Source organism: Lygodium microphyllum, chromosome 11 (genome assembly GCF_053477565.2).
Source record: "Lygodium microphyllum isolate KBCC chromosome 11, Lygodium_microphyllum_v1.1.10, whole genome shotgun sequence".
NCBI classification, from domain to species: domain Eukaryota; kingdom Viridiplantae; phylum Streptophyta; class Polypodiopsida; order Schizaeales; family Lygodiaceae; genus Lygodium; species Lygodium microphyllum.
The window spans coordinates 16,733,123-16,744,340 of NC_141145.1; the positions used below are offsets into that span (position 1 = coordinate 16,733,123).

Here is an 11,218-nt window from a genome sequence, read left to right on the forward strand (position 1 = left end):
GCGCCCGCCACCTGCAGTGTGCAGTGGCGGTGACTGTCAGTGTAGTAATACACGGGCGGCTAGACAGAGGCGCCTTTACCCCCAACATGTAGCTAGGTTGCCAGCTAACTCACTTGACAAGTACTTGAAGATCTTATGGAGTTAACATTTGTTAGTTGGGATATAATAGGTGATTGGTATTGATCTGTTGATGGAACTCCTAGCCATCATGCATTGGGGTACTATGGATAGATTAGAAGTTATGGCTTTGTTAGGATTACTAGCTAAATCTACAACTTGCCTATATTTATTCTCATCCTTCGAGAATGGAAGATCAATGGTTGCCAACACATGCATCCAGTCACACTCATTCTCAAGACAAGGAATGTACTTCGTTATAGGTCCATACTTGCTTCTAGGCTTTGAGTCACCCTTTAGCATTGCGAAGATGGCATCTAGGTCCACTGATGAGGCTTTCCAAGTATCCATCTCTACTTGAATTGCTTCCAATCTATTTCCTAAAAACATCAGGCCATTACTCTATCACTTGGGCATTCCTCATCCAAGATGTGCCTAGCAAGATATCACAATCAACTCCCTTCATGACTATGAAGTTCACAGAGAATTGAATTTTGGCTATCTTTAAAGGCCAATCCTTCAGGACTCTGAAGGGTCTAACCTTCATCCCATTTGCTAGAGTGACATTGAACCATTCAATTTCTACCTGTGGGTTTTCCCAAGCTTGCAGGATAGCATGGCTAAGTATACTAACTCCTACTCTTGTGTCTACTATCCCCTTTCGTGTTATATCTCCTAGGGCAATAATAGATAAAATTGTGTGCATCTCAATGCCTTCCCAAAAGGCATTCACTTGTGGGGACAGCATGGCTAAGTATACTAACTCCTACTCTTGTGTCTACTATCCCCTTTCATGTTATATCTCCTAGGGCAATAATAGATAAAATTGTGTGCATCTCAATGCCTTCCCAAAAGGCATTCACTTGTGGGGACTTAGACATTGGATTTAGTGTTAAGCTTGGTATGTGTGTCATGGCATCATGATCAGGCAAGTCTTGCAATTCGTGTTTATCAGTTTATTCTACCCATCGCTTTAACCCTTGCCATAGTGTGGGGATTCTCCTAAGTAATTCTCCTAGTGAAAATGTCATAGGAGTTGATATTAGTGTTGTTAGCAAATCGCCAACCCTTTTCTCATGTTGTGAAGATGACTACCCTATGCTTGGTACTAGCTTTGGTTGCTTAGCTTGACTTGGATCTTTATCAGATAGATGTTAAGATAGTCTTTCTTCATGGGAACTTGCATGATGAGATTTACATGGAGAAGCCTAAGGGCTTTGCAAAACATGGTAGGGAACACCTAGTGTGCAGATTGAGGAAGAGCATGTATAGCGTTAAGCAAGCACCTAGAGAATGGTATCACAAGTTTGATGTCTTTATACATTCTCAGGGATATTCCCACAATGATATTGATCCATATTTATACAAAAAAGGACTTGTGATGGTAGCCTTATGATTTTGATCCTCTATGTTGATGATATGTTGATTGTTGGGAGTGCTCATGACATGAGCTGGATGTCTTGAAAGGTCAAGTCAAAAAGAGCTTTGAGATGAAGGACATGGGAAAAGCCTCACATATTCTTGGAATGTACATTATGAGTGATCACTTTAAGTGACTCCTCTATTTATCACAGGAGTACATCTAGAGGGTCCTTGAGCCGTTTAATCTGCAAGATGTTAAGCCTGTTGGCTATCCTTTACCTTCTCACGTGAAGGTTAGTCAGGTCGATTGTCTGTATTTTGATGGAGCAGAAGGCCAAGATGGCCAAGATCCCCTATGCATCTGCAATGGATAGCTTGATGTATGCCATGATAGCCACTCGTCCTGACATAGCATTTGTAGTGAGAGTTGTGGCATGCTATACAGCTACACCTAGCCGACGACATTGGGATGCCATCAAGGGTATCATGAGGTACCCAAAGTACATAGCAACTGTGTGCATCTGTTATGGTGGCTAGGATACATGAGTCATGGGACACACTAACTCGGATTATGCTGGATATTCAAACAGTAGGAAGTCCACCTCTAGCTATGTCTTCACCTTTGCTAGAGGTGATATTTCTTAGATGTCTAGGGTGCAAAAATGCATGGCCCTATCTACTACAAAGGCAAAGTATGTTGCAACCACTAAGGCTTGCAAGGAGGCTCTTTGGTCAAGACCACCATCTAGTGGCAAACCACACTACATTCAAATTCTATGAGTGCTATTCAGTTGGCTAAGAATCCATTCTTCCATGCAAAGACAAAGCACATTGAGGCGCATTACCACTCTATTCAAGAGGTCGTTGAGAACAAGTCCATTGAGCTTGTCAAGATCTCTATTAACCAAAATTCTAAAGATTTGCTCACTAAAAGCTCTCAATGGAGCATTTTGCCTTCCTTAGGAAGTTAATGGGTGTTGGATCCTATTGTACTTATATACATTTGTACTTTGTCACTTTTTCCTTGTTCTCTCCTCACTAGGGGCACATTCACCTTCAAGTGGGAGGTTGTTGGGGGTAAATGTGCATGTGCCTAGCCACCCATGTATTAGTTACACTAACAGTACCCACATACCCGCACACTTGTATATTGCAGGTGGCGGACACCCATCATTATCAATTCATTCTTTATTCTTTCAATGACATTTGAACAAAGAGAAGGCCAGTCACACATTGTGATTGTTGAAGTTCCCACATTGTGTGTCTCTCTCTCCCTCTCTTGCCCTTGCTCCTTTCACCATAGCTCTTGCTTCCACTCCATGCTTCCACTTCAAGGCTCGCTCTCTTCATGGAGAAGAAGAAGAAAAGATATATGAAGTTTCTCATAATCATATCCCTCACTCCACACACACACTCTTACACTCCCTCTTCTTCACTCTCACTCTCAAGAAAATAGAGTAATAAGAAGGCAAGGAGGCAAAGTTTGCATACACATGAATAGCTTCTTCCATTAGTTTTCATCTCTTTTCAATATAAATTCTTAGGTTAGGGTTTCCCTATCCCAAATAAATTTTTTTCCTACTAGAGATTATAAGAACAAAGATAGGAGTATCATCACAATAGAACATACATACATACATACATATATAATTTGAGTTATGATCATAGATTTAGAGCTTCAAAGAGCATAAGTACCACCACATGTGAAACCTTCATTTCGTCAACACAATCAATGAAACAATAAGAAGAATAGTGTGGAGCAATGTGGCCTAGCTACATACACAAAAGTGCTTGGACAATGAGTCAACCATATTGCATGTCACAAATTCATCAAGACCTATCAACAAGATACCAAAACTAGATTCATCCAAGTTCACATTATTAGTAGAGGAGTGAGCTACAATATTACAATCACAATTGATCTAGTGGAGGAAGCACTAGGGATCTAAGAAGGGGATGTCACTTATGATAAGACTAGAAAGGCCAATGAAAATGGAGCAATACATATGTCAATAAGGATGGAATTCTAATCAATTTATATAGCTGGTGAAGACTTGTGCCATAGTGCCCAAATTTTCCACACTATTTTACATATATAAGGCCAAGTTCCTATGTCCCAAGAATCCTAAGGAACTTCATGGAGGACCTCATGTTTGGAGGAGATGTTAATCAAAATCTCTAAAATTCTTATGTCATAAGAATCACAAGGAGTTTCATGGAGGACCTCATGGCTAGAGGATATGTTAATCAAAATATCAATTACCTATGGATTGGTGTTTCAATGAGGCTAAAAAAAGAGAGCACTCCCTTAGAATAACAAACCAACACAAACTCCAAACCACTACAAGACACCTCAAGGCAAGAGAGTTATAGAATAAGGTTAGTGTTCATGTATCAAAACACATGCATATAGTTTGAAGGCCTCTTGTAACTAAACAATAGGGTATAACATCACAAATTTTTATCACCAACATTAAGTGGTACATGGTCACATGTACACTTTTATGATTGTTCTTCGATGAACTTAATAGTAAACAGATTAGGAGGATAACCCTTGGGTAGCACAAAGAGTATATTGGGAATGGTAAACACCAAAACACTCTCAACATCAAACATGATTTCACCTTCTTACTTATGTTTTTCATCAAGGAGTACCAAGATTTATACCCATGGTTAACAAACCAACACTTAAACATTGCTAACTCTTGTAACTCTACCACACATAGGCAAGTAGATCTTCTTGGAGCACACCTTTGAGGAGATCTTTCCTTCACAAATCTTTAACTTGCAAGGAATTACACTCAAATGAGTAGCCTCCACACCTCCATGAGCATCCTTAGTATCTACCAAATGTTGATGAGACCTAGCTCAGCTTCAATACTTCCAACCCCCGTAATGGAGAGTCAAACTCTAAGTTCTATCCATGTGGAACAGGGCCAACAAACAACATTGTCTTCACAAGCACTCCAATAACCAATAGCATGAACTTCTCCACAATCAATATGGTAGCCACACATTTCAATCATAATGGCCTCCTCCATGAACTTTCTATGACTACAACATTAACGTAACCCTAATCTTTAGCCTTTATAGGATCCTCCAAAAAAATATTATTTTATAAAAAGCAGCCCTTGGCCTACTTTTATTCATGCTACCATCACCATGTCTAGCATTTCCAATCATGGTAGCATCATCAGACCATCAACATAAAAGCTTGTCATAAAAAGCATGAACTTTATCTTGTAATATTAATATTAAAGGTTTAAGATAACAAAGTATTAGCACCATATTGACCTCACCCACCATGATGAATACTCATAGCTCCACACCTTCAATGACTAACTTTGACCTTACCCACCATGATAAATACTCATAGTTCCACACCTTCAATGACCTTAAAACATTATATGCCAATAGATCATACCCTTATGTTATCCCATTTAGCTTCATGATGATATACTTGTCCTTGAACTCAAGGTATTGAAGCTCAATGCCTACATTGACCATAGTACCATCTCAACTCAAAACTCAAGATGGATACTTGTGGTTCTAACAACAAACTCTTGTAACCATGAGTGAAAACCTTGGAATGCTCTACTTAAAAGCATAAGAAAATTTGTTGCTACAACCATCCAAATCATGCCTATTGAAAGGAAAAAAAACCTATCTCCACTGTATCTCACCATGACTACTCCATGAGTTATTCTTCTATCCATAGTCCCTCTCAAGATTCCTTTTTTTTTAAAACCTCATAACATGGCTCATGAAGCCATTGTGAGAGCCAAAAAAATTCTCAACAAAAACCAAGATGACAAAAAGTGACCGCAAGGAGACTAGAGAAGCCATGTCATGTGCGACATCACTTTGACCAAGCTCGTTAACATAGCCTTGGATAGACCAAATGCTCCATAACACATCCAATCAACCCAAGTCAACCAATTAAACCATAGAAGCCCTAGCCCATCAAAGGAGTGCATATCCATAGAACATTCAAACATCACTAGCCCTAGCCCTTCTAGAGAAGGAGAGGAAAATAAATTTATTGTGGGGAACATGAAAAGAGAAAGGATGAATGAATGAAAGCCCTAAAATGGCATGCTATAAGAAAAACAATGTTAATTAAAATAGAAGAAACTCCTATTTTAAACCTAGCAAGAGTCACCAGTTAAGTCCCTACAAAACAAACCATGAGAGACCCCAAAACCATTGTGAAGCACTTGTATTATTTATGGTTAACACTTCCATATCAATTATTGAAACAATAACTTGCTTTTTTGAAAATACACTTGAGCGTCGCACCTATGAAAGAAAGAAATCAATAACATTGTTTATCCCAACCATATGAATATGAAAGATACATGAAGAAAAAGTGCTTTTGAAATGTATTTATAGTATCCCAACCATAACATAAGTTAAATGAAAAAGAAAGTATGTAATGTCCTAAATCATTTATTGAAAAGAAAGCTTTCTCTTCTTAGTAGAGTTATTGATAGTGGATGTAGCATGCAAAACATGCAATGGATGAGGGGTTAGAATTAATGGGGGAAGGCAGTTGGGGTTGTTAGATGGGGCAACTAAGTTCAGGAGGGAGGGGGGTTAGTATTTTGGGAGGAGCTAGGGTTTGGATTGGGTTTGGCATTTTGAGGGGCTAGGGCTCATGACTTGAGTTTTGGTAGCACAGCAAAAGAGGACATCAAGACTTAAGGAAATTAGTCTTTTCAAATTGGGAGTCAAGTTTGGTGGGAGAGAGAGAGAGAGAGAGAGAGAGAGAGAGAGAGAGTGTGTGTGTGTGTGTGTGTGTGTGTGTGTGTGTGTGTGCACGCGTGCGCACTACAACAATGTCTCACATATTTAGCAAAAAATTATTAAACACAAATTCACAATTATTCTTCTAGAGAATTTTGGGTCTCGTTGGGTAGAAAGCATGAGAAAATACTACATTGGTAATAAAGCATAAATTGGAGCTTGCGTCCAAAAGAAAGTATGTTAATCCATATCCAAGCATATAACATCACACATTATATCTCATTGAATGTTTTAAACAATTACACATAATTCTCGTTCACGTATACATGCATATATTAAAAGTTGAACTATGCATACAACTCAATGCATCACAACATACCTTTTGTGAAATTATTAAAAATATCATGGATTGTAAGGGGACATGCAACCCTGTATAAAATACCAGCTTCGGGGTGACATGCATGCAAGTTTGCATGGCATTTATGCTTTGGGAAAGTCATACATGGACCATTCTACAATTTGAGCAAACGTTATTGATAGGTATCAATAGCTTGGAGCCAAAAGGTTGAAGAAATGATGAGACCATTCTTTGGATGAAGAAGCATTAAGCATATGGCAACCTTTATCATTCCTATATGCCTAGGTAACTCCATAATTAGACAGTGTTCCCTCACCTACATTGTGAGGTCCAAATATTCATGACTTATAAATTAATCTACGATGTAAAAAGATATAGTATTATCCTTTTGCCACTACATTTGAAGCAAATTGAGTGATCTTTACATGTTATTTTGGCAAGTTTACAAAGATGGTTGCATTTGGACAAAGGATCTTATCTCACATGGACCTAAGTTTGTGGGGGGAGCGTTCATCTCTCTCTCTCTCTCTCTCTCTCTCTCTCTCTCTCTCTCTCTAGCGTTCAAGGAGCGGGAGTATACGCCACGTGTGCTATTTGCAGAAGTCACCAAGGGTCGTGACTCGTGATGCTAGTGTCGAGCAGGAGCTTTTTGTGATGCTAGTGACTCCAGAGAGCTTTTTGTGATGCTAGTGACTCCACAAAAAGCATGGACATTCATGTAAGCTTTTTGTGGAGTGGCATTTGATCACATTAGAGCTAGTGGATTGTTTTGATAAGTTTTCTTGCTGGGTGGATTGTTTGGATAAGTTTTATTGGTGGGTCCTCAAGCCTATTATCATTAGAATGTGCGGACAATAGTTGCGAAGCCATGATCTGTAAATTGACAGTTAACCATTGAGCTAGACTTTCAACTGATGGCCTATTTATTACAAGTCTTCTCTCTATGATAATTTTTGAGTACGGCCAGCCTTGGTGAAAGTTTGACAGTAAATTCGGGAAAAAGGATTCACTGAATAACTCTAAAAATCTTCCATTACCGGGATCTGAACCCGGGTCGCCTGGGTGAAAGCCAGATATCCTAACCGGACTAGACGACAATGGAGTAATTAAAGTTTTGTACAGTTGCACAATATCTTGTTGAACACATAGCCAGTGAACGCTGCCACATGCACGGTTGAGAAATTGCTTTGGTAATGTCGTAAGAAATAATTCACACTGCTAGCCTGGTGCAAGGCCAAATAAGATCTCCCTATGGACCATAGGAGTACAGATTTGGTGCCTTTCGCCACACCCTTGTTAGCCTTTGTTGCATCGGCGATATAACAGGGGAGGCATTAGTTCGATTTCTTAATAAATGCATTTTTTGCCACACCCTTGTCAGCCAGCTTATATCGAATTAAAAAATGCTATAGCAAGCATGAGCTAGGTTTTCTTTGAATGGAAAGTTCAGCTGCTGCAAGCAAATACGAGGAAAGATGGTTTCTTCTACTAAGCTACCAATACAAACAACCATCATATTGTCAAGCTTTATAATGTGGTCCAGGAAGTGCAGTGTTGATACTTACCCATTAAGCTTGACTCTCAATTATGTGGCACGTTACAACCCATACTCAACACTGCAGTTCGATAATGTCCTGTTGGAGTACTACATCCTACACACTCTCCTTGGCATGTGAACATAACAACCTCGTTCTCACTAGCTAGAAGAATAGTGGAACAGAACATAATATGTTCTCGGACCCATTAAGAGTAATCATCAAAGGATTGCCTTGCAGCTTCCACTACTCCATGCTGCAGACCTCACTTGTCACTTACTCTCAACTTGACTCTCTTTTAGCACCAGTTGCACAGCATGATGACACATTGACTTTCCCTGTTCCAGACTCATAACACTACCCTCACCCCCCGCTGATTTGTGGCGAAAGTCTTCTCTTTGATGGGATGAAACAGATTTTTTCCAGCTTTATACATCATGGGACAGTACAGTGGTACTCCAAGTTTTCTTGCTAAGCCAAACGCCCTTGACAAGTTCTTAGATCCAACGAAAAATTCCACCATGTTGTGTCTTTCAGGCTTAAAGGCCGTGCTTACAAGTTAACTAACTCAGCACACCATAAACTAGGCACATGCTAAATATCTAAACCAGGCAAAAAAATTGCTTGTCACATCTGATAGGCACAATCCGTCTGACATATCCAAAGTTCGGTTGAAGGCGCATAAGCTTTCCTAGATCGCTGCCATCAGAGACATAACTCTTATGTGGACGTGTCCTGAACACTAGCAATTGACAAAATTTTGCAGCCTCCAGCTCCTTTATGTGATTGTTTCAGATCCTTCATAGACTGTTACCTTCAAGCCTGCACATTGTTTCAGATTTTTGGTGGCCCCCTTGACAGAAAAACAAGTTTGCAGGACAGTTCCAGAAGCAGTTATCTACAAGACTGGCGACAATGCTCCCCGGCAGCAATCTCATGAACAAGTATGGCAGAGGACCAGTAAGATAGTTTCCATCCAACATGAGCCTTTCAAGAGGCTCCAAACCCATACGAGCAGCAACTGCCTTAAGTGCATAGCTCACTGGTATCCAACCGCTGAATGAATTGTGACTCAAAGAGAGAGAGCTAAGCTGCTTCATGCTTGCAAACAGACCGGGTAATTTTCCTGATATTCTGTTGTAGCTGAGATCCACTGCAGCCAACTGAGAGGCGAAAACAAGCGATGAGCTTGCCATTGAGCCGCTTATTCCAGTAAACTCATTGTGTGAAAGATTGAGCTGCTGGAGAGAAGGATGCAGGAAAAGGGAAGAATCGAGAGATCCAGATAACTTATTATCACTTACATCCAGCACATTAAGCCTGGTAGAACCGAGTGCATCAACATGTTTCTTTGTCAAGCCACCTGATAATTGGTTACTTCTCAGGGAAACGGAAATAACATTAGATGGAAATTGCTCTGGCAACCCCCCTGAGAATGCATTGCTGGAGAGGTCCACTGTCTGTAATTGGCTGAAGTAGCCCAAGTTAGGAAGAGCCCCATCCAGTCTGTTGTTCTGCAGCCTCAGCTCCATAAGACTAATAAGACTTTCCAGAGACGCTGGAAGCGTTCCCTGCAAGATGTTGTGGGCAAGGTTCAAGCTTTGCAGGCTCTGAAGCAATCCCAAAGACTCTGGGAGTGAACCCGAAAGCTGATTGGAGGAGAGGTCCAGCAGTGTCAGCTGTGTAAGCTGCCCAATTGAGCTTGGAATGGAGCCCGTGATAGAGTTGCCTGTAATCTGCAGCACCTGCAAGGCTGTGAGGGCTCCGATGGCGGGAGACAGGTTCCCCTCATACCCTGCCACATCCAACTTCACGCTCACGACGCGCTGTCTGCCGCTGTGCGTATCCGGCTGGCACTCCAATCCACATGAAAAGAGCTCTGCCCCATGCAAGCTGTCACATGGATCATTGGCAAAGTTCCAGGTGCTCAAGCAGGAAGACGTCTCGATACTGGCAGGGTTCAAGGAGTTCTTAAACTGCATCAGAGCTTGCACATCCAATGTCTCAGTGACGGCGTGCACGCAGGCATTGTGGCCTCCTGGCATGAATGCTGTGCACATGATCAGTGTGCTGAGAACAACGCCAATCATGGTGGATGGATTTGTCATAATCTCACTGCGTAACAACTACAAGGAAAACAACGAGAGGGGGAGGAGATGTCAAGACAGACCACCCACTTCATGAGCATTGATGCTGTCTATCTTCAAGCCTCTGTTGTGCCCCACACCTCCCATTATACAGATTTGCTCAGAGATTGCTTGAGCCCTTATTTGCTGTATGAAATCTGGCGTCATTAAAGCACCCACTTCGGCTGTTTGTGACGAGAAAGGCACTGTGATATCTGCTGCCAGCTGCGAGAGCTGAAAAGCTTCCAGATGCTTTTGCAGACAAGGGTAGGTTTCTTCTCCTTGTATGTAACTGTGCAGGAAAATATCATGCTTTGGTGAGAAGAAGTAATTAGCAGACGTGACCAAACGTCAGCCTTGTGATGATGAGAGAGGGGGATACAAACAGTGGAAACTGAATCGATGAATCTATGGGAGGGAAAGAAGAATCGATGAAAAGAGGGGTAAAACAATCTTGTCCTTCAAATGGTAACCAATGTAGAATACAAGATGATTTGAATCCTGCGTCCGTGTGTGGCCCTAACTATCTGCCAGTCGGAGGTACAATGCTGGGCAAGGAAAGCTTGGAGGGAAGAAATCAATTCACTGATCAATCATACCACCGAAAGAAGTGACACGCTGGGTCGCAATGATGCTGAATACGATGGATCGCACCTTTGAGATTAGTACTTACGAGACTAGTAAATGAGAGAGAGAGAGAGAGAGAGAGGATCTTACGGGGAAAACGACAGAAGACAGAGAGGGGATCAAGATCAACCAAGAGCCAGGGCACACCTAGGCAAATTCTACTTTCACAAGTTTGTTCAGTTAACTTTACCTAGTAAGACATGTGCAACCCAGCCCGGTTAATGGTATTATCAATTATTGAAGAGGAAAGCAATGTGCATTTAGGCTGGTTACTGACTATCTCTTCACATACAAAGACGGTCAGTTCTTAACACCAAATATGAGTTGACAATTGGTTGGCCCACTAA

The 11,218-nt window shown here is 41.1% G+C and overlaps 1 protein-coding gene across 1 annotated transcript; it reads right to left on the reverse strand.

Annotated features, from left to right (window-relative positions):
- Positions 1-8,307: 8,307 nt before the first annotated feature.
- On the reverse strand, positions 8,308-10,766 carry LOC148028575 (uncharacterized). The gene has a single exon (XM_087688846.1). It carries the CDS (start codon positions 10,224-10,226, stop codon positions 8,919-8,921), a length of 1,308 nt encoding a protein of 435 aa, XP_087544972.1. The 5' UTR covers positions 10,227-10,766; the 3' UTR covers positions 8,308-8,918.
- Positions 10,767-11,218: the final 452 nt, after the last annotated feature.

Bases quoted from the DNA above. Each gene is read 5' to 3' on its own strand.
- LOC148028575 (XM_087688846.1), bottom strand. From the start codon at position 10,226: ATGACAAATCCATCCACCATGATTGGCGTTGTTCTCAGCACACTGATC.